The sequence below is a fragment of the Capra hircus genome, chromosome 11 (genome assembly GCF_001704415.2).
Source record: "Capra hircus breed San Clemente chromosome 11, ASM170441v1, whole genome shotgun sequence".
Taxonomy (NCBI): domain Eukaryota; kingdom Metazoa; phylum Chordata; class Mammalia; order Artiodactyla; family Bovidae; genus Capra; species Capra hircus.
In genome coordinates this window covers 67,966,156-67,990,131 of record NC_030818.1, presented here as the reverse complement: position 1 = coordinate 67,990,131, position 23,976 = coordinate 67,966,156, and the positions used below count along the sequence as shown (strand labels likewise).

At 40.4% G+C, this 23,976-nt stretch overlaps 1 protein-coding gene across 1 annotated transcript; it reads right to left on the bottom strand.

The window, feature by feature from the left end:
- SNRNP27 (small nuclear ribonucleoprotein U4/U6.U5 subunit 27) lies at positions 10,534-19,228 on the bottom strand. Its single transcript, XM_005686837.3, has 6 exons — positions 19,126-19,228; positions 17,855-17,975; positions 15,938-16,050; positions 15,123-15,202; positions 11,899-11,963; positions 10,534-10,935 (listed from the first exon to the last, which is right to left on the bottom strand). Exons 1-6 carry the CDS (start codon positions 19,157-19,159, stop codon positions 10,881-10,883), a joined length of 468 nt encoding a protein of 155 aa, XP_005686894.1. The 5' UTR covers positions 19,160-19,228; the 3' UTR covers positions 10,534-10,880.

Here is a 23,976-nt window from a genome sequence, read left to right as displayed (position 1 = left end):
CCTTCCGACACCGCCCAGCTACGATGACGTCATCTTTCCCCTGGCTAGCGATCCCTGAATGGCTAGTGGTTAGACGCTGGGCTATTCCTACCCCAAACTGGCATTGGATTGCAGGGCTGACCCGGGCACCAAGCCGCGCTGATTCACCGACCCCGCCTCGAACCTGTTGCCGGAACCTGTCTCCGAGGGAAAGTTCCGGGGATCTGCTGGACGCCCCTAGAGTGGAAGCTGGCACCGCGCGTCACCTGGGCGCTCTGCCCTGCTCGGGTTCGGGGCCAGATCTCTGGGTCTGCTGGCTGCGGCCCGGAGGTTCCAGGCTTTCCGGGGCCGAAGGCCCCGCCGACAGCCCGATAGGGCGGTGGGCCTGGGGCTCCGGAGAGCGCCACGTGGCTGTAGAGCTCGGCGGGGGAGACTGTGTTCAGTGCTCGCCGCCCAGCGTTTTTTTTTTCTCTCCCCAGAAAGCACTGGAATCGCGAGGCTGTATACCCCGCCCTAAGTGCTGGCTAATTACTCCCTCATGCGAGTGGATTTTAAAAGCTCAGAAACTTCCTGTACCTGCAGATTGACATTGAATTCTGAGATTTGTTTGACATCTCTTTCAGAGTTTTCCCTTCCCTTTTGTTCTAGAGGAAAACATTTAAAAAGAATACTTCCTATTCAAGACGGCTATAAATGGTGTTTGTGTGTGTGTGTGGTACCAATATAAATGTACGTAGAACAGAACTAAAATTTTTAAGAATTGTTCCTTAAGCTATCTCGAGACCCAAGTTACACTGTTAATACACTGACAGCTCCATTAAAAAAAAACTGAAATAAAACTCTTGGTAAATTGAGACTCCTGAATATAGAAATGAGTAAAGCATGAACATATTTAACAAAGCTTTTAAACAGTTTATTGTTGCCAATATGTGAAAACAATAGCTTGTCAGGTAATTTACCTACATTATTGCTAATCCTCAAAATAACCCCACTAGATAGGTTAATTATCTACGTTTTGCACATAAGGAAACTGATGCCCAGAGAAGCTAAATGACTTTCTTAGACATCCTTTCAGAGAGAAATGGAAACTGAACCTAGATCTGTTTCACCCAAAGCCCATACTATGGGTGATAGTTTTTCTAAAAAACAGGAATTAAGAACCGGATCTCCATGAGTCACAAATACTGATACTCAAACATGGGGAAAAGAAAAAAAAACGTAATTATGATGGTAAGTTTTAAATATGTCTTTTCTAATGGTTGACAAATCCATTAAACTCAAAAGAATAAGAATAAATAGACTAGCCTAGTCCTGACATATAGAACACATATTTTCTGGTTTTAATGGTTAACTGGATCTAAAAGCTGATTCTTTACAGCAATTAATAGATACACTGAAGATAAAACTTTTCAAAAAAGCACAAAAAGCTAGAATTGGGAATATAAGTTTATAAAAATTATAGATATAATTTTTAACTGCAGGTTATTTGTAAAACAAACCTGAAAATAGTAATGAATACAGTTTTTACTGATAGTAAAAACACATTTCATTCTTAATTTTGCATTCTGTGCACTTCCATATTTTCTCTTTGATTTTATTATGAACATTTAGCATCTCTTTATTCCTTCTCTTACCCTCAACTCTTTTTTTCAAAAAGCCAGTCTTATTTCAAAATCATGATCCTTCCCCTGGAATTATCCTTCCCTTGATTGAAAATCACACTTATAAAATTTAAAAAGGAAAAATGGTTGAAATCTGAGTCAGATATAGCAAAGGAACCATTTAAACACCAACAGGTTTAGCTTACATTCCAAACAAAAATAAATTATATAAAATCAGAGAATTAAGACTAAGGAATGGACCTCTTTCTGTTCCCTGGCAGCGGTGGAAGAAATGATCAGAAAGCCAGTAATACCAACTAGGAATTAGTATCATGAAGAACTCCAAAGGGTGTCTGATGCCACCTACTGGACATCAAGCAGTAAGTATAAAACAAAGGGTTTTTTCTTGTTTTTCTAGCAATTACTTTATACAAATATATTACAATGAATGACCAGTTAGATAATCTGAAAGTATAGATTTTGAAGAACTGAAATCCTCAAGTGAAGAAGTGGTTATCCCCAGCATCTAGCACTTCAAAGGCATTACACAAGCACTAACAGATGGATAGGCAAAACCCTAAAAATAAGAACTTGAAATTTTAGAATGTTTGAACCTAAATTTTATGACCAGAATTTTAAGTAAAAAGCGATATGAAATACAATAAACATAGGCTGACAACAGTTTATATCCTTGAGCAGGTATCAAGCTAAACTGATAGAATTGGAAACTAAAAATATATTGAAAATGGGAAGCATAAAAGATTGTATTTGTCAAATTAAAAAAAAAAAAACAAAAACCAAACCCTAGTTTCTTTCCTCTGAGGGGTTTATACTCTAGGTGGGCAGAGGATAGTAGTAAATACCAGTGCTGAATGGCAGGTTTATTAAATGCAATGGGACTTCTGACAGAGAGGTGCATTTCAGTTGAGTACCTCAGACTGCAGAGAACACAACTGTTGGTATTCTAATCCTTTAACTGTCTAAAAAGTTCCAGAACTGCTGAATGCTAAATTAAAAACACTATTTATAATTACATTAAAATGAATTTTGTTTTCTAAGTTTCTGAGGAACTGATTTTATTCTTCGAAGTGTAAAAATCAGGACTGTGATTTACTTAGTATTAATCCCTTTCTTTGTGGCTACTTGGGACACTCTAACATGATATCCAATATCACAAAATTAAAACTTAAAAACCTTTAAAAACACTGCTCTGCAAAAGTTAATTACAAATATTTGCTACTTTTAAAAACAGAGCAATGGCTAAACAGGGGTACATACATTACATAGAACACTATGTAGAAGTTAAAAAAGACTAATATATGTGTGTGTGTGTGTGTATATATATATATATATATAGGCATGGTACATCTCCAAGGCAGTGCTGAGTAAATAGCTGAGTTGTAAGATGATCCCTGCAGCATATCATCTGTGTAAAAAAAACAACAACAAAAACAAACCAAACACCTCAAACTGGGCTTTTATCCTCATTTCCAACACTAAGTCTGCTACACACACACACACACATATATATACATATATATCTATATCAGTTCAGTTCAGTCACTCAGTTGTGTCTGACTCTTTGCAACCCCATGAATCGCAGCACGCCAGGCCTCCCTGTCCATCACCAACTCCCGGAGTTCACTCAGACTCAAGTCCATCGAGTCAGTGATGCCATCCAGCCATCTCATCCTGTCGTCCCCTTCTCCTCCTGCCCCCAATCCCTCCCAGCATCAGAGTCTTTTCCAATGAGTCAACTCTTCGCATGAGGTGGCCAAAGTGCTGGAGTTTCAGCTTTAGCATCATTCCTTCCAAAGAAATCCCAGGGCTGATCTCCTTTAGAATGGACTGGTTGGATCTCCTTGAAGTCCAAGGGTCTCTCAAGAGTCTTCTCCAACACCACAGTTCAAAAGCATCAATTCTTCGGCGCTCAGCTTTCTTCACAGTCCAACTCTCACATCCATACATGACCACTGGAAAAACCATAGCCTTGACTAGACGGACCTTAGTTGGCAAAGTAATGTCTCTGCTTTTGAATGTGCTATCTAGGTTGGTTGGTCATAACTTTTCTTCCAAGGAGTAACCGTCTTTTAATTTCATGGCTGCAGTCACCATCTGCAGTGATTTTGGAGCCCCCCAAAATAAAGTCTGACACTGTTTCCCCATCTGTTTCTCATGAAGTGATGGGACCGGATGCCATGATCTTTGTTTTCTGAATGTTGAGCTTTAAGCCAACTTTTTCACTCTCCTCTCACTTTCATCAAGAGGCTTTTGAGTTCCTCTTCACTTTCTGCCTTAAGGGTGGTGTCATCTGCGTATCTGAGGTTACTGATATTTCTCCCAGCAATCTTGATTCTAGCTTGTGCTTCTTCCAGCCCAGTGTTTCTCATGATGTACTCTGCATAGAAGTTAAATAAGCAGTGTGACAATATACAGCCTTGATGTACTCCTTTTCCTATTTGGAATCAGTCTGTTGTTCCATGTAGATATGTGTGTGTGTATATATATATATGTATATCTGGAAGGAAACACTATAAAGGATTCACAGTGAATCAGGACTGTTCAAAAGGGATTAAGCAGTCATGTTTTAAAATTTTTATTGAAAAAATGTGTTCATTTAAGAGTTAGATAACTAAAGGTTAACTTAAAAACTTAGGGAAGCTTAAAAACTTAGGGAAGTGGAATGAAGTTTAAGTCAGAAAGAGAAAGACAAATATCACGTATCACTTATATGTGGAATCTAAAAATGAATGGTACAAATGAACCTATTTAAAAAATAAAAACAGAGTCACAGATGTAGAAAACAAACTTATGGTTACCAAGAGGAAAAGGTGGGAGGGATAAACTGGGGGGCTGGTACTGACGTATTCATACTGCTATATACAAAATAGATAAGAAGCCACTGTATAGCACAAGGGACTCTACTCAGTACTCCGTAATAACCTATATGGGAAAAGAATCTTAAAAAGAGTGGATACACCTATAATTGATTCACTTTGCTGAGCAGAAACTAACACAACATTGTAAATCAACTATACTCCAATACAAATTGGAAAAAAAAAAAAAAACACTAAGTGAAGTTGTTAAGTGAAAAATGTTACTAAACTACATGCATGTACAGGTATTTGCTGAATGCTCTACTGGGTGCCAGGCACTTGTGGTGCTGGGGCCACAGCAGCAAACAAGACAGAAGCCCTGCTTCTCAAAGTTCAAAGACATAGTAACACAGAGTGTGTCAGGGAATGAAAAACTAGAAGGAAAAGGAAACTGCAGAGCATGTGGAAAAACTGGAACCCTCACAAATTGCTAGTGGGAATATAAAATAGTGCGGTTGCTTTGGAAAACAGACAGTGCTTCAAAAAGTTAAACATGGAGCTTAACTATATAACCCAGTAATAGCACTCCTAGTTATATACCCACGAGAACTGAAAACATATGTTCATACAAAACTTGGATACCAATGTCCATAGTAGCATTATTCATAATAGCCAAAAAAGTGGAACAACCCAAATTCCCATCAACTGATGAATTACAGATTACAGTGTGACAGGTGGGGGCTTTCCAGGTGGCACAGTGGTAAAGAACCCACCTGCCAATGCTGTAGACAATCGGGTTCGATCCCTGGGTCAGGATGATCCCCTGGAGAAGGAAATGGCTACCCACTCCAGTAGTCTTGTCTGGGAAATTCCACTGACAAGGAGCCTGGCTGGCTACATCCATGGGGTTGCAAAGAGTCGGACACAACTGAGCACGCACACACACCCAAAGAACAGAGTATTATAAACTATAAAAAAGGGACGTGTGTGCGCCAAGTCCCTTCAGTCATGTCTGGCTCTGTGCAACCCTATGGACTGTGGCTGCCAGGCTCCTCTGTCCATGGGATTCTCCACGCAAGAATCCTGGAGTGGGTTGCCACTTCCCCCTCCAGGGGATCTTCCCAACCCAGGGATTGAACCCAAGTCTGTCTTCTGCACAGCAGGTGGGTTCTTTACCACTGAGCCACCTGGGAAGCCCTTGATACAAGATGAATCAATCTTGAAAACACTGTGCTAAGCAAAAGCAGCTAGACACAAAAGGTCACATATTGTGTGATTCCATCCATTTGAAATGTCCATTTACATGAAAATGTCCAAAACAGATACATCTTTAAAAACAGTAAGTACATTTAGCGGTTTCTGGGGTGGAGGGTAAGATGGAAGGGGAGGGATGAGGAACAGCTGTTAATAAGCATGGAGTTCCTTTTTGGGATGATGAAAATATTTTAGTGTTACTGGCGATAAACGCACAACTGTCAATATACTAAAACCACTGACGTGATATACTCTTATTTATTTCTGGCCATGCCACAGAGGGCTTGTGGGATCTTAGTTCCTGCAAGTTAGTGCAGGGTCCTCATCACTGGACTGCCAGGGAAGTCTCTGAAATGATATACTTTAATAGGTTGAATTTTATTTCAATTTAAAAAAAGCTAAATAAAAAAGTAAAACAGGGTAAAAGGATAGAAAGGGAAGGGGAGGTTGCTGTTTTGAATAAGGTAGTCAGGAATGACCTTATTTTGGGTAGTGACCTGAACAATATAAAGAAGCTAACCATGTAAATCTGAGAGGTGGGAGAAGGGAGAGGAGGGAGATTCCAGGAGGAAGGGCAAGTAGGAAGACTCTTAAGGTAGATGCCTATCTATTTTTAAGGAACAGCAAAGAGGCGAGTAGTGTGGCTGCATGCAGTAGCAAGCCATGTGTAGACCCACAGTAAGGACCAGTCTTCACTCTAAATGATGGAAAGCCATCAGAGCCAGAAGCAACGACCACATGTACATTTATAAGGTTCACTTTGCTGCTAGGTGGGGAATAAACTGAGGCAGAAGGGAAGGAAGGAAATCTATTAGAGATGGCTTCTGTTAGTATAGGTGGGTGAAAAATGGTCAGATTGGATATACATCTAATCACAATATACACTTTAAATATCTTAAACTTGTATTTGTCAATTATATCCCAATAAATATGGGGGAAAAAAGTGGTTGGATTCAAAATATACTCTAATGTTAGAGCCAAAGGGATTTCTAATGCATCAAATGTGCCGCACGGGAGAGAGGAGCGAAGAATGAGGCTAAGGAGTTTCGCTCTGTGCAAGGTGTAGATGGAGAGGCTGCTCACTGAGGTGGGGAAGCCTGAGAGACGATGACTGGGCAGGGAAATCAGAAGTCAATTCATCTTAAATTTGAGGTGCCTACTAATCCAAGTGCATCTACAAGACTGGAATTCAGTAAAACAGTCAGGCTAGAAGCATACGGTGGAGAGCCACGGCAGAAGACATTTGACGCTTTGTGCGGGGATGACTCACCAGAGGCAAACAGGAGAGTCTAGGGGTTGGGCCCTGGAGCACTCTGACATTTGGATACTTGGAAGATTTGGCACAATTTATGTTTTCTGAGAGGAGTAGCCTGTTAGAAGAAGACAAGAATGCTCCATCTTTGTTATTCTTAAAGAATCAGATGATCTGATGGATAAAAGTTCCTTCAAAGCAAAACTTGATCTCATCTCTAGATCTTTAAAGATTTCTTCCTCTTCCATTTCTTTGGAGTTAGCTCACAGAGAGTGAACCTATTGATCTACTAGGTATTCTCAGATTATTTCTTTACAAAGTATGCTGCCTTAAGGATATCAAGTCAGTGTACTAAAATGATAATCATACTAAACACCACACTAAAATGACAATCCAAATACTCATTGTTTGATTTCGGGCATATTAAACTTCCCTTGTGGCTTAGAGGGTAAAGCATCTGCCTGCAATGCAGGAGACCTGGGTTCGATCCCTGGGTCGGGAAGATTCCCTGGAGAAAGAAATGGCAACCCACTCCAGTATTCTTGCCTGGAAAATCCCACGGACAGAGGAGCCTGGTGGGCTACAGTCCATGGGGCTGCAAAGAGTCGGACACGACTGAGTGACTTCATTCATTCATTCATTCAATAAGACAACTGGGTGTGCTTTTTAGATGTGCACAAATGTGGTCAGAAACAGTCTTTATCACAGATACTTTATAGATAGGCTGTATTTCAGAGGGTCAGGGTATGGGAATCTACTCAACTCATTTGGTAAAAGTCTAAGCAAAATAACCCAAGTGCTTGGGATAGTGACACTTGTGCAGTGGGTACTACAGGTTGTACAGCTGATGTAGCACATTTAACGAACTATAATTGCTACCCTTAAAAAAAGAGGCAGTAAGGTTTCCCTGATGGTTCAGTGGAAGAGAATCCACCTGCCAATGATACAGGTTTGATCCCTGATCTGGGAAGACGCCATGTGCCATGGAGCAGATAAGCCTGTGCACCACAACTACTGAGCCTGAGCTCTGGAGCCCCAGAGGCACAGCTACTGAAGCCTGTGCGTCCTGGAGCCTGTGCTCCACAAGGGAAGCCACTGCAGTGAGAAGGCCATGTGCCACAACTACAGAGTAGCCCCCACTCTCTGCAACTAGAGCAAAGCCTGCAGGGCACTGAAGACCCAGCCCAGCCAGAAATAAGAGATAAAATCATTTGAAAAGGAGTTGGGGATGGACAGGGAAGCCTGGCGAACTGCAGTCCAAGGGGTCACAAAGAGTCGGATACAACTGAGTGACTGAACTGAACTGAATATTACACACACTGATAAGAAACAATCTTAAGATGTAGCAGTAAATGAAAAAACAATAGGTACAAAATAGAGTGTAAAGTTTGCTTAAATTTGAGTAATAAAAGATACACATACATATAAATTATATGCTTATGTATATATGGAATATCTCCAAAAGGATACACAATTAGCTCATCAAATTGTGTTCCATGTGTTTATATTAGTTACTAAAAAAAAAAAAAAAAAAAAACCCCAAAAACCCAAATTAAAAATCTAGCCACAAAGCCTCAAATATCAGTGAGACAGGAAACAGAATAGGTAATGGTCATTAGAAAAAGAGATTCCTTCAAATAAGAAAAAGAAAAGCTTGCCAAAAGACAAATGGAGCCAAGGTTTGAAATTAGTATTTCACAAAAGAAATATACAGGGCAAACACATTCTTAAAACATATATCTTCCTTAGAAACTAAACAAAACCAAATGCCATTATTTTACCCTTCAGACTGGAAACTTAAACAACAACAAAAAAACACAACACTGGTACACGTATATAAAACAGGAATGCTCATACTTTACTGGTGATGCTTGGGTTTTAGCCTTCTAACCATACATGTATCAAAAGCCTTAAGCATACACACAAAAGGTAAAGCATGCACCTTTCTCTCATCCAGCAATGCCGCCTCCAAGAACTAAACATGAGCAAATAAGGCAACAAGTACAAAAGAATACATGCAACAAGGATACTACTTCATGGGTGTTGTGTTTTGCTTTTTTTCCTTTACCGCTAAATAATCTACTCATAGCTTTGATTGTAACAGCAAATCTTGGAAGGAAGCCAATGTTTACCAATAAAAGATTAGTTAATAAATTACAGTATAACCAAGTAACTACTAAAACCTAAGTTTCCAAAGAATTTATAAGAGCATTTAACAGATGTTCACAGTACATGAGAGAAAAACGATTAGCAAAGAAAGCAGCATCTCATCTCTTTGGCTAGGGGCAAGAAATATACACGCATAGGAGCCTGGAAATACAAATACCAAAATGTTAATATTCTGGGGGTAAATTATATGTGATTTTTGTTTTTTTTCCTACCTTCTGATTTCTCCTAAGGTTGTTTTTTTATTTAGATGGGAATACCAGACCACCTGACCTGCCTGAGAAACCTATATGCAGGTCAGGAAGCAACAGTTAGAACTGGATATGGAACAACAGACTGGTTCCAAATAGGAAAAGGAGTACATCAAGGCTGTATATTGTCACCCTGCTTATTTAACTTATATGCAGAGTACATCATGAGAAATGCTGCGCTGGAAGAAACACAAGCTGGAATCAAGATTGCCAGGAGAAATATCAATAACCTCAAATATGCAGATGGCACCACCCTTATGGCAGAAAGTGAAGAAGAACTAAAGAGTCTCTTGATGAAAGTGAGAGAGGAGAGTGAAAAAGTTGGCTTAAAGCTCAACATTCAGAAAACTAAGATCATGGCATCTGCTTCCATCATTTCGTGGCAGACAGATGGGGCAATAGTGGAAACAGTGGCTGACTTCATTTTTGGGGGCTCCAAAATCACTGCAGATGGTGACTGCAGCCATGAAATTAAAAGATGCTTACTCCTTGGAAGGAAAGTTATGACCAACCTAGACAGCATATTAAAAAGCAAAGACATTACTTTGTCAACAAAGGTCTAGTCAAGGCTATGGTTTTTCCAGTGGTCATGTATGGATGTGAGAGTTGGACTGTGAAGAAAGCTGAGCACCGAAGAATTGATGCTTTTGAACAGTGGTGTTGCAGAAGACTCTTGAGACCCTTGGACTTCAAGGAGATCCAACCAGTCCATCCTAAAGGAGATCAGTCCTGGGTGTTCACTGGAAGGACTGATGTTGAAGCTGAAACTCCAGTACTTTGGCCACCTCATGAGAAGAGCTGACTCATTTAAAAAGACCTTCATGCTGGGAAAGATTGAGGGCAGGAGGAGAAGGGGACGACAGAAGATGAGATGGCTGGATGGCATCACCGACTCAATGGACAGGAGTTTGAGTGAACTCCGGGAGTTGGTGATGAACAGGGAGGCCTGGCGTGCTGAGGTTCATGGGGTTTCAAAGAGTCGGACATGACTGAGTGACTGAACTGAACTGAATAAGCATGTACTGCTTTTCAACTTGGGAAATATGGAATTGGGACAGGGGGCAAAAAACACAGAAGACACAAAAAATCCAGTCATATTTTTTCAATATTCTAATCTTTAAAACTATGAAGAATCATGATATCTAAATCTATGTATGAAAAAAGAAACTGTGTGGGGAGATTCTTTTTTTCTAGTTATAAAAATATCAAATACAAAAGGGTAGGAATTATTGCTTTATTTGAGAAACTTACTTCCAAATCACTTTTATGTATTTTAAAAAGTCATAAAGAGCATCCAAGAAAAAAACATATACAGTTTCCATAGGAATAAGGACAAAAAAATGGGGTTGATGACTGCCCCAAACGATATTTCCTAAAGGAAAAAAATGTAATATTTAACTTTTTTTTGAGGTTGGGTAAGTGAACTACATACATCATAAATAAAATTTTCTTACTTTACAAGGAGGAAGGACTCTGATCCTGTTTTTGATGCATATTAAATACAAAAATCCATTTTTCTGATCAAGATGAGGGAAAAAACATCATTCTTCAATATTTCAGCTCATGCAATGAAATCCAAAGGTCTGTTGAATCCACCTTTCCGATTCATGTACTGCCTATGACGAGAAAATTTACTTATTAAAAAAATTGTGGGTTTGTCTTATAAAAGAAATAATCATATGCTTCAGAAGTGAAACCTATAAACTAGTTCTAAAATGGCAACATCTAGGGCAAGAAGTATTCAAAGTCAAAATCTAAACAAAAGCATGGAAATATACTTTCAGTATTATTTGGGAAGATTCTACAGACTTAAAAAAAATCAATTGAAAATCCTTATTTAAGTAACACCAAACACCTACCAAATTTAAGGAAAACAGAGAAGAGTTTCAAACAGGTACCTATCAAACAAATCTGATTACACACTGTACTAGTTCTCCCCATATGGCCTTATTTGAAGGTAATTTTATAGTGGACTGTTGATTCCAGTATTTTAACTCACAGCAGTCTCAAATCACACTATTCATATTTCTAAATTAACTGAAGTATTAGTCTAAATTAACTGAAGTGATAAAATGTAGAGAAAAAGACAATGTTTGAAGATGTCTTGACTTTTCTGTTCATGCAGTGAGATTTCAAGTATGGATTGGTTTGTTTTGTGGTATTAATAAAATATGCCTATACTTAACAGATAGGTATTTACAGTTGAAATCCTTACATAATCAATTTAGATAAATAATTCAGAAAGAATCTATTTTAAAACCTATAATTATAATGAAATTAAAGTCTTAAGACTTGAGATTATGCTATTTTGAAGAAAATTACTTATAACCTAAAATATTTAAGCCAACTACCCTTTCTATGTAATAGTTTCTGGTTCACAGGTAAATTTAAAATTATTTTAACATACAAGAATATAAACAAGGAAGATTAAATCAAGGAACAATATGGAAACCTAACTAAAGTAAGGGATTGTATGGAAAACTGCTACATTTCCTACAAACATGATTATCCCATAACAAATTCTTTCCCAAGCATATAATTTATATTAGTTCAAACGTAATAATGGCAGCTATGCATACCTATACTTCCTCTTCTGAGACACATTTATGGCATAGGCATTTACAGAGCCATCCACCTTTTTCCCCTAGAGAGAAGCAAGAAACAAATACCAAAACACACACACAAACAAACAACACACAAGAGAAAGAATATATTAAATGCCTTGATCAGAGAGCTGCATTCCACAGACCTCTTCAATGGCAAGATGCATTTAAGCATGATGTAGTCCAATGACTGAAAGAATTTTCAGATCCTGATGATATCCCAGGAACTCCTAAGTGTTATAACTCTGTTCACATTTTTATAGTCACATATAAGGAAATACCAATATTCAAACCAACAAATGCTCATATGTATTATGTGCAAGGCATGCAGGGAGAGTGGGTAGCAGAGCCTCACCTTTTCTGGTCAGAGAATTCTTCAAAACCAAATACAAGTTACGGATATCTCCTCTAGAAAAATTCATATTCACAAAAATTTAACTTATGACCTGAACTGATGGGATTCTCAAATCAGTCACCATTCATATCTAATTCCATTTCTTGCACAGGCTTTGAAATTTTCATTTTTAAATCAAGAATCAAGATAACAGGTACTAATGTTGTATCACTTGTACCTCAGACTTTCTTTTTCATTAATTTCTTTATGGGTCTTTTGATTCAGCAAAATGAACTCTATACTTTCTGTTCCTCATGCCTAAACTGCCTTCTCAACTCCCATCCAATCTTTAACCATCTGGTTTTTGTGCATTCTTCAAGGCCAAGTCAAATGACCCAGCTGCTAGGAAGAGCTCTCTTCTCTAACTCCCACAGAATGTTAACTGTGCTTTCCTCACAATTCCCTCCATTTCTACCCTCCATTTACCAAGATGTCTGATCATGATGATAGTATCTACACCATCACCATGGGTAACATCACACTGTTGTTGTTTAGTCACTAAGTCACATCCAACCCTTTGCAACCCCATGGACTATAGCCCACCAGGCTCCTCTGTCCGTGGGATTTCCCAGGCAAGGATACTGGAGTGGGTTGCCATGTCCTTCTCCAGGGGATCCTCCCCACCCAGAGATCAAACCCGGGTCTCCTGCATTTAGCAGGCTGATTCTTTACCACTGAGCCACCAGGAAAGTCCATTCATCTTTTTTACTAAGTTCAATTACTAAAGGCGAACTGATTTTTGAAAACTATTTGTAGAGTTGTATGTTTTTAGCTCTCTTCTCATTTACATGTTGGAATAGAAAATTTGTCCATAAATAAACAAAACCAACTTTGAAATTTTTTAGAATGTTAAAATAGAAGGGAAAATAAGTAACTAATTTGGCATTTGAAGAGGTTCCACCATAGATTAATGATGAAATATCACAAGATACACATTACTGAAAAATACAAATGAGCTGAGAAACTATAACTGAGAGCCCTGAAGCCAACTGCATATGAATTAACATCCTTATTGATGTCATTAAAAAAACAACTGACATCATTTGTTCTTGTGGTACTCATAATTTTTACGGAATCTATAAATTCTCACCTAATTTTTCCTTTATAAAAAACCTCTTCAGCACAGACTACATTTAAAAGTAGTGTGGCTCCATCTTTACATCTGATACTAAGGAATTCCAAACATAACATCAGGCAATAGTAAAACCAAAAAAAAAAAAAAAAGAATTCTAATAAGGTCCTTCACTATTCTTCTAAAAACAGTGAAATTTAATTGCCTCATTTTGGAAATATTTTTATTCATCCAATATATGTATTAATTAAACCAGTTTACTTACAAAACACTCATTGGAATAGCAAATAAGGAACTGGTATATTCAAGAAAAAAACCTGATACAGAAATTGCATTAAATTTTAAAATGGGGTTCACATAGCCATTTGTGAGAATCAAACAGCTCATTCTTAATTTTCTCACCTCAAAATAGTCATGCCTCTGGTACTCCTCTTAGGCCACACACTGTCATTTAAAAAATACACAGGAATCCTACAGAATGACATCAGTTAGAAGCTCTTAGAGCATCTGCGATTACCCCACTCCATTCACGACATAATGGAACACAAGATTAGAGAAGTGGATTATTTCTGACACCTCCCCTCAGAGATTGCAACTTCTATTTGCAAAATGAAAAGGACTTAAAATTCTATAGAGAAAGTTTTAAAAATATATTTTCTCTCCACACACACTCTCCCTGTCTATTCTTAATGGCTTCCTCTCTCTATCCTCCCTTCTCTCTTCATTCAATTTCCTCTCTCCCTTCATCTCCCCTTTGCTCTATTTCTCTCTACCCCATCTCCTTATCTTTCTCCCATCTCCCTCTCCACAACCTCTCCCTCTTTTGCCTCCCCACCTCCTTATTCTTTTCAATATGATGGTCAGGGCTAGAGAACAATCAAATTCCTGTCAATCCCTCTCCTTGAGTTATGAGATATGTATGCAGCTATGCAATGTCATCTCTATCTGGCAGCTGCATTTCATTCTGTTTCATAGCACTTCCCTTTCCTACAATCCTTTCTTTGGTTAACCCTATCAGCCTGACACCTCAAGAGTCATCACTGACTACCTGCCTCCGTTCCCACCACCACTAACTCTTGTTTCTGAATTGTTCTCAGTATTCCAGCTTCTCTCCTCAGGTCAGGCCTTCATCATCTTTCACTGCATGACTGGACAGTTCTCCTAGTCTTTTGTTTGTCCTCCATGAGGCCCCAGGTAATCTTTCTAAACATACATATAATCTGTTGCTCCCTTGCTTAAAAAACCATTGCTTCCTCTCGTCATCAAAATAATCAACTTAAATTCCTCAGTATGGCTAAGGATATCAGCCTTCTGTGATTTGCCTCCCACCTCTATTTCTAGCCCCATCTATAGTCACCAGCCCATCAACACCCTTTCTCTAGTCACTGAATTTGAACCTCCTCCTATACTCTATGCCACTTCACGCTGGCAGGGCATCTCTGTAAGCTTTTCCCTCTACTTCAAATGATCTTCCTCCTCTTCTTTGTCTGATCACCTCTACTGGCCCTTTAAGATCTAATTCAAATATCCCAAGCAAATACTCCCTGAATTCCAACGGCAGCCCACAACTTCCTTCTCTTTGCTTTCAAATCCCTTCACACAAACAGTTACTGTCTTCTAACAGAATAAGCTTGTATCATTGGAAGAAATTACAAGTGATAGTAAAAGAATATGGAAAAATGGGGCAGATCAGTTCACATTAAGAATACTTGACTGGCTACATGTTTCACTTACTTTTGTGGAGTCAAAGGAGGCAAATCCCATTAACTTCATCATTTCTATTTCTTCCTCTGTTTTGCCCTCTAAGTCTTCCTCTACAAAAATAAGTGATACATTTTAAACTCATTTTATACATAAAAAAGACAGCTGGCAATAGATTAATAGTTGTTCTACTTTACCAGCAGAGAATATACTAAACACTTAGCTAAAGACTTGAATTTAATGAAAAATCCCTCAATTTGGATAGAATATAAGTTAAGGTGCAAGAAAGAAGTGGGATCTCCATCCTCCATTGTAAGAGATTGCTTAAAAGGATATGCTTGGCATCTTTAGGAAGGACCACCTTCAACATCAGACAGTGAAGATACTTCCAAAATAGAATATTTTCATGTTTTTAATTGTCCTTCCTGTATCAAGAGCACCAAATAACGAGTTATTAGGGTACAATTAAAACAAAATCTCAAAACCATATGCAAATGAACACTGTGTGTGTGTGTGCGCGCGCGCCTGTGCGCGCGCGCTCAGTCGTGTCCAATTCTTTCACAACAGCATGGACTGTAGCCCGCCAGGCTCCTCTGTCCATGGGATTTTTCAGGCAAGAATACTACAGTGGGTTGCCATTTCCTTCTCCAAGGGATCCTCCCAACCTAAGGATTGAACGTGTGTCTCCTGCATTGCAGGCAGATTCTTTACCGCTGAGCCACTGGGGAAGCCCCTAATGAATACTGTCAAAAACTTAAATAGCTAAAGATTCAAAAATTATACTTAATTTTATAACTGAATTTCTTAACAAGGCTGTACATTTCCTACACTTATTTATCTAATATTACCAGTAATCTGGCGTTCTTTGCTCTTTGTTTCTTTTGTTTCTTTCTTCTCCTCATCTCTTCTTTCTTTCAGTCGAGAAGGGGAAGGAGATGTGGATCTATGTCGTCTTGGGGACCTAATATTTAATAGGGAAAGATGTCAGAAACAGAGACATACCTGGTGACTTGTGTTGATGAGCACAGATATACATGACTGCATGAAAGGTAAAGGCTGAACAAAAGCCGGATTCTAGAGAAAGGAATTTGTTCCTCAAAGCAGAACGAGGAAGAAAGTTCTGCCTCAGCTCAGTTCAGTCACTCAGTCGTGTCCGACTCTGCAACCCCATGAACTGCAGCAGCTAGGCCTCCCTGTCCATCACCAACTCCCGGAGTTCACCCAAATCCACGTCCATCAAGTCGGTGATGCCATCCAGCCATCTCATCCTCTGTCGTCCCCTTCTCCTCCTGCCCTCAATCCCTCCCAGCATCTGAGTCTTTTCCAATGAGTCAACTCTTCGCATGAGGTGGCCAAAATATTGGACTTTCAGCTTCAACATCAGTCCTTCTAATGAATACCCAGGACTGATCTCCTTTAGAATGGACTGGTTGGATCTCCTTGCAGTCCAAGGGACTTTCAAGAGTCTTCTCTAACACCATAGTTCAAAAGCATCAATTCTTCTGCGCTCAGCTTTCTTCACAGTCCAACTCTCACATCCATACATGATCATTGGAAAAACCATAGCCTTGACTAGACGGACCTTTGTTGGAAAAGTAATGTCTCTGCTTTTTAATATGCTGTCTAGGTTGGTCATAACTTTCCTTCCAAGGAGTAAGCGTCTTTTAATTTCATGGCTGCAGTCACCATCTACAGTGATTTTGGAGCACCCCAAAATAAAGTCGGAAACTGTTTCCACTGTTTTCCCATCTATTTGCCATGAAGTGATGGGACCAGATGCCATGATCTTCGTTTTCTGAATGTTGAGCTTTAAGCCAACTTTTTCACTCTCCTCTTTCACTTCCATCAAGAGGCTCTTTAGTTCTTCTTCACTTTCTGCCATAAAGGTGGTGTCATGTGCATATCTGAGGTGATTGATATTTCTCCTGGCAATCTTGATTCCAGCTTGTGCTTCTTCCAGCCCAGCGTTTCTCATGATGTACTCTGCATATAAGTTAAATAAGCAGGGTGACAATATATAGCCTTGACATACTCCTTTTCCTATTTGGAACCAGTCTGTTGTTCCATGTCCAGTTCTAACTGTTGCTTCCTGACCTGCATGGGATTCTCCAGGCAAGAATACTGGAGTGGGTTGCCATTTCCTTCTCCAGGGGATCTTCCTGACCCAGGGATCAAACCGGGGTCTCCCGCATTGCAGGCAGATGCTTTAACCTCAAGAGGCAGGTCAGGTGGTGTGGTATTCCCATGTCTTGAAGAATTTTCCACAGTTTATTGTGATCCAGTCTGCCTAGGCCCTGACTATTAACAAAAAATTATTGTTTAATTATCAGTTACACTCAGTATAGCTAGGATAAAAATTTTTTTGTAAGGCAGAAAAAAGAAAACAAAAAGTGTATTTGATGGTTATTAAGAATCAAGAGTCCACTTCTAGAATTCTTCCAAGATCTCACACTCTTGATTATATGGTTGAATAAACTATTATCACCAAAAGTTTATAAAAAAGTAAGACTATAATATACAAAACACTTATTTTTTACTCCTGCTAAGTACTTTTCATGTATTATTTCTCATTTACTCCTCAAGACAACTCTACTATGTGGAATGTTATCAACCCCATTTACCAATGGGAATGTTAAGTTTAGAATAAAGTGGGATAAAGTTCCGCTGATTTCATGAAACCGTTAAGTCCCTTTGTAACCAATAACAACAAAGTCAAGAGCAGAGACTACGCAGCTGTGGTAAAACTTCTGCTTTGCTGCACTTACCTGGAACGCCTTCTGTGTGGGGAGCGAGAACGGCTTCTTCTCCGATCTCGCTCCCGGGACCGGGACCTTTCTCGGCGCCTGCGTTCTCTTTCCCGAGATGTGGACCGGGACCGCCTACGCTCTAATAAAAACACAAAATTGCAGAGTCAAAAATTACTTGAAACATCTACTGGATGCTGAGCCGACCAACAGTAATATAATGTGAGCCATTTCTAGATGTCACATTTAAAAAGTAAAAAAAGACACATGAGATTAATTTTAACAATATAGATTTAACCCAAACTTGGCTTCCCTTGGTGGCTCAGAGGTTAAAGCATCTGCCTGCAATGCGGGAGACCCCAGTTCGATCCCTGGGTCAGGAAGATCCCCTGGAGAAGGAAATGGCAACCCACTCCAGTATTCTTGCCTGGAGAATCCCACGGAGGGAGGAGCCTGGCAGGCTACCGTCCACCGGGTCACAAAGAGTCGGACACGACTGAGCGACTTCACTTCACCAGCATTTCAACATGCATTCATTTTTCCGCACTAATCAAGGAAAACCTGTGTTCGATACTTAAACAGCAGTTCTCAATTCGGATTGAGAACTTGTTAAGTACTCAATAGCCCTCTGTGGTTCGAGGGCTCATTTAACTTTTAAGATCAACCCTGATTAGCTGAAGGTGATAAAAACTAACCAGGGGGCAGAATCGAGGTTCTAAGGGAAATCTTCCCCTCTCACTGCCCCCTTTAGGGGGCTGGGGCCAGAAGTCATTATGAGGTGAGCACCCTGAACGCAAACTCCTAAAGGTCGATTTCCCTACTATAAACTGGGGAGGAAACCCTGACCACTTATGAACCTGGCGGCAGCACAAGCTGAGTATTACGGAGTGTGGCATGCATTCTCATGTCAGCTTTGAAAGATAATATTTACCCCAGATGTCTAATTACGGGAATTCGGACGCAGGAGGGCTGGATGACTTGCATTAGGTCACCCAGAAACTGGGGGAACCATGGCCTGACTCTAAATTCCCAAGCCACAAGTACAACAAAAGTTATTACAGGAGGCTGACAAAGAGTCGGCCAAACCCCAACTGGGTAAAAAAAAAAAAAAAAAAACTGCCTTCAAACCGGAGGGCTGAAGCGTGTACGGCCCAGGTCTTCGTCCCCAGCAGACCCCTCTCTTCTCCTTAGAAGAAAAGGTTCCCCCCTCTCCGCAGCCCTTAGACTGGGAACCAAAGCGGGGACGAGTCTCCAACCGAGCCCTCGACCCTCAGAACCTCCTCTGAACTCACCCCTCCGTGGGGAGCGGCTGCGACTGCGACCCATTCGGAATCCTTCTCCAGTACAAGTCGACCCGGAAACGGCTGTGCAACAACTTCCGGGAGGGCGGGAACCGAGCTTTCACCGCCGACTGGGAAACGATAAAACGACTCGCCAAGGTTCCGGCTTCTAAAGAAGGGACGCTGCCCCAACCTGATACCGCCTCTTCCGAGCCCAGATGTTCCGTGGAGAAAACAGAGTTGTCATCTCTGCTCCTCCAACCCCTCTTTCCTGGTGGCTTCACTATCTTCTCTCCAGTCTTTCGAGGTGGGCATTAGAATGTGCTTTGTTGTTTAGTCGCTAAGTCGTTTCCTACTCTTTTGCGACCCCATGGACTGTAGCCCTCCAGGTTCCTCTGTCCATGGAATTCTCCAGGCAAGAATACTGGAGTGGGTTGCCAGTTCCTTCCCCAGGGTATCTTCCCGACCCACGGCTGAAATCTGGTTTCTTGCATTGGCAGACGGGTTCCTTACCACTGACCCACCAGGGAAGCCCCTGCTCCCTGTTGGTATTCTAGAAATGTCAGGAAAAAGCCATATATAAACCACCCTAACACAGTTCTCACTCCGCCCCGCCCCCATTATTCTTTCCTACTATCTTGTCCATAGGCAAAAAATATTTCATATATCAAACCAATCTGAACTTACCATATGCAAAGTTTTAAGTCCACACGGGGAAGCAGTAGGGCGGGTCAGGAGGCAGAGGGAGCGAGGGGAAAGCAAGCATGGCTGAGAGCTTTTGTTGAGTTTTGTTGGAGGAACAGCAGAGTCTGGGAAGCAGGCTAAGCAGGTTCTCTAAGACTGACCAGCGGCTCTTGAGATTTAAGGGCTCTCCAGAACTGTTGGTACCTGGCCCTGGGATCTGTGGCAGAGGAATAATGCCTTGACTTGGGAGCTTGATAAAGGAAGTGATAGGAGAGTAGGGGCTTCTCACTGGCTGGCTTACATATTAAAGTCAGACTCATAAGGGGACTCATTTGCTATCTCGCACAATTAGCTAGTCCTGGGAAGGGCAGTCTTGGCAAGGCCCCAGATGTCAAAACACCAGAATATGAAAGCAATTAAAAAGGCATGATTAATACAATTATTCACAAAAATATTTATTGCACACCTAGTACCAGAGGATTAAAAAAATTTTTTTTAACTTTTAAAATCTTTGGTTGCGCTGGGTCTTTGTTGCTCTACATGGGCCTTCTCTAGTTGCAGCCAGCAGGGGCTACCCTCTAGATGAGGTGCCCGGACTTCTCAATGCTGTGGCTCCTCTTGTTGCAGAGGACAGGCTCTAGGCTTTCGGGCTTCAGTAGTTGCAGCAGGCAGGCTCAGTAGTTGTGGCATATGGACTTAGTTGTTACACAGCATGTGGGATCTTCCTGGGTCAGGGATCGAACCCACGTCGCCTGCATTGGCAGGTTGATTACTATCCACTGTATCACCAGGAAAGTCCTGTACCAGAGGATTAACCAATGAAAAAAGCAAGTCTGTTCTTGAGTGCTTGCAGTCTACTGAGGGATACAAACAAGTAAACAGTATCCAGATGCACGGAGAGGGGCAGAACAAGATCCTAGGAGTTCACATGAAGTGGATACATAACTCGTTTGAGGGGAAGGGTTCTCAGGAATGTTTCTAAGAGGAAATGATGTTCAAATAAGACCTTAAGGATGAGTAGAAATTAGCCAGGTCAAATGGGGTGACTTTTGTGGTGGGAAAAGGGAAAGCTATTGTCCAGGCAGAGGATACTGCCTGTGCCAGGACAAGAGGCAAGGGAGCAGATGGGCTAAAAAGTAGAGACCTACGGAGCAAGGAGCGAACGTGTGAAGACCAGACTGGAAGCCTTGTAGGCTGTGGTCAGGTTACCCTGTTCGTTCAAGGGCTTTGAGGACTGGAGGGAATCACATTTGAGTTTTTTCAGAGAACATGTTGGATGACATGGAGTCTTGACTGGCAGGTGGGGATGCAAAACACCTGAGGAGGATGGACAGTGGTCTAGGTTGGACTCCAGTGACCTACACTAGAGTGGTTTTATCAGTAGGTGATGTGAAAGTGGCTGAATTTGAGAATTGGTAAAATTGGAAAAATGATTCTTAGATGTCTGCACAAGAGTTTGAAGATTCAAGGATGACATCCAGGTTGACATCTGGCTTGTGAGACTGGGTAGATGGTAACATTTGCTAAGATAAGGCATCTAAGTTTTGGGTGAAGGCTATATATAAATCTGGACCTACTATTGTGAGGAGCTATTCTGAACACCCCAAAGGAGATGCCAACTAGATGCGTATCTGGAGCTTGGAAGAGAGCTCTCAGCTGGAACCACACAGAAAAGGAAGCATCAGAATACAGATATTCATTTGAAGCCATGAGAGTGCATGAAGCCACTCAGGGAGGCTGAGAAAAAAGGGCTTGAAGGCAGCCGGAGGAAGAGCCCAAAAGGAGACCAAGGGATAGCCAGACAAACAGGAGTGTTACCAGGTAAGTTTTAGGAGAAGTCTGCTGTTTTTAAGAACAAACTGGTTAATTTAAAATGTTAAAATGGAAAAAAAAAAAAAGAAAAACAAACACCAATCCCCCTACATCTAACCTAAAGGACTTAGCAACAAAGTCTTTGTTCACTCAGTTTTATGGAGTTGTGAGTGACTTTTACAGGGGAGAGAGAATTTGTATACCGCCCCCCCCCTTTTTTTGGTCTGTGTGGCTTTTGAGATCTTAGTTCCTCCACCAGGGATTGAACCCAGGTGCACCTCAGTGAACGCATGGAGTCTTAACCATTGGACCACCAGGGGGTTCCCTGCATAACGCTCTTAAAAAGTTTGGCTTATGCAGGGCAAAATATGGCAGGCAAAATATGAGTGGAGGTAAATCCAGAGGTTTTGTGAAGATGGGAGAAACCTAAGCATGTTTAAAATAAAGAAAAAAAAAAGTACAGAAGAGAAAGAGAAAACCAAAGGAGTAAAATTTCCTAAAGGGACAGCCCTGAGATTTACCTAAGGGAGAAAAGAAAGTGCCCCCTCTCCCCTGCCTGAAGATGTGGGACAGAAACTGTGCTCTGCTAAGGCTTCCTTATTTACTGATCAAGTTGCCCTCTCTCAGGATATAGATTCCATCACTGTGTACTTTCAGCACTGTTATCTTGAAGAAAAATCCTGTTTATAATATATGGCTTGAGGTTCCCTCATTCTAATGGTTATTTTAATGACTTTTCAGTGGGGCAGGGTTGCAGTGCTGTCAACACTTGTGATCATACTTACAAGTTCCCTCCCTAACCAGACAGGGCAATTTTCAATAAAGGTAAATTTGTATATGTTGTTGTTTAGTCATTAAGTTGTGTTTGACTCTTTTGTGATCCCATGGACTATATAGCATGCCAAGCTCCTCTGTTCATGGAATTTCCCAGGCAAGAATACTGGATTGGGTTGCCATTTCCTTCTCCAGGGGATCTTCCCAACCCAGGGATTGAAGGAACCTGCTTCTCCTGCACTAGCAGAGGGATTCTTTACCACTGAGCCACTAGAGAAGCCAAAAAGTATATGTACTTTATATAAGAACATTAAGCATCTGTGATTCCTACAAATGTACTATCTTGAGCCTTGGTTAAATTGCTTTACCTTTTCTAGTCCTGTTTTATGTAAAACCACCAGCCTTTACAAAAGCATCCTACTTTTATCTTTACAGAGGGCTTCCCTGGTGGCTCAGATGGTAAAGCATCTGCCTGCAATGTGGGAGACACAGGTTCAATCCCTGGGTTGGGAATATCCCCTGGGGAAGGAAATGGCAACCAACTCCAGTACTCTTGCCTGGAAAATTCAATGGATGGAGGAGCCTGGTGGGCTACAGTCCATGGGGTCGCAAAGAGTTGGACATGACTGAGCAACTTGACTTTATCTTTACAAATGGATGCATACTGTTGAATCAGTAATTTCACCACCAATTAGATGTAGTTTGACCACTAGTTAATAGTGATTGATGATGTTTGAGGTTTTTCTGTGTTTGTATCCTTTTATCATGGACTTTCAAAAGAATTGCAAACTCTGTGGTTGGGAGGAAACTACTGTGACTTTTTTTTTTTTTTTAACTGTAGTTAATGGATTTAGGTCCAAATTACTTGAAGTTATGATTCAACACATCATTCTAGGTGATTGATAAGTTATCTACCATTTGCATTCTATTATCCTTTTCTATTCTTTACATGGGTTCATCTTTAAGGGAATATAATTCCTGACAGTTTCAACGTTAACAGTCCAATATTCTAGAGCACCTCTGTTCAATAGAACTTTTTGCAGTGATGAACAGAGTATATTTGCACTGTCCAATACAGTAGCCACTAGTTACTTGTGGTTAACTAAGCACTTGGAATGTGTCTAGTGTGACTGAGGAAGTAAATTTTAAATTCTATTTATTTTTAATTAGCTTAGATAGCCACAGTGACTCTGGTGACCCTATTTTTACATCTGATGTTGCAATTTGCTTATTAATGATGGCAATCAATCCTCTTTAAAGACTTTGAAATGTGATAAAATGTTGGCTACTAAATGCTTGGTAAAAAACCAATGACTACCACTAATCATTTAATTTTGCCTACCTTGCTAAGTTTCAAGCCAAATTTATTTTCTGAAAAAGAAAGGCGTACTTATAGATCTCTAATAATTTAGGATGGAACTCTAGAATATTTCCTCTTAAGAACCTCTTCTTTACTGATAGCCAAGTAAAAATAATTAGTTGGCTATTGTTTTCTAGCCCTTGCAGCTTAAAAAAAGACTTGGCAAAGGTTATAAGGCAAAAGGTGACCAACACAAAAATCTTCATATATATTAGTTTATATAAGACTTCAGC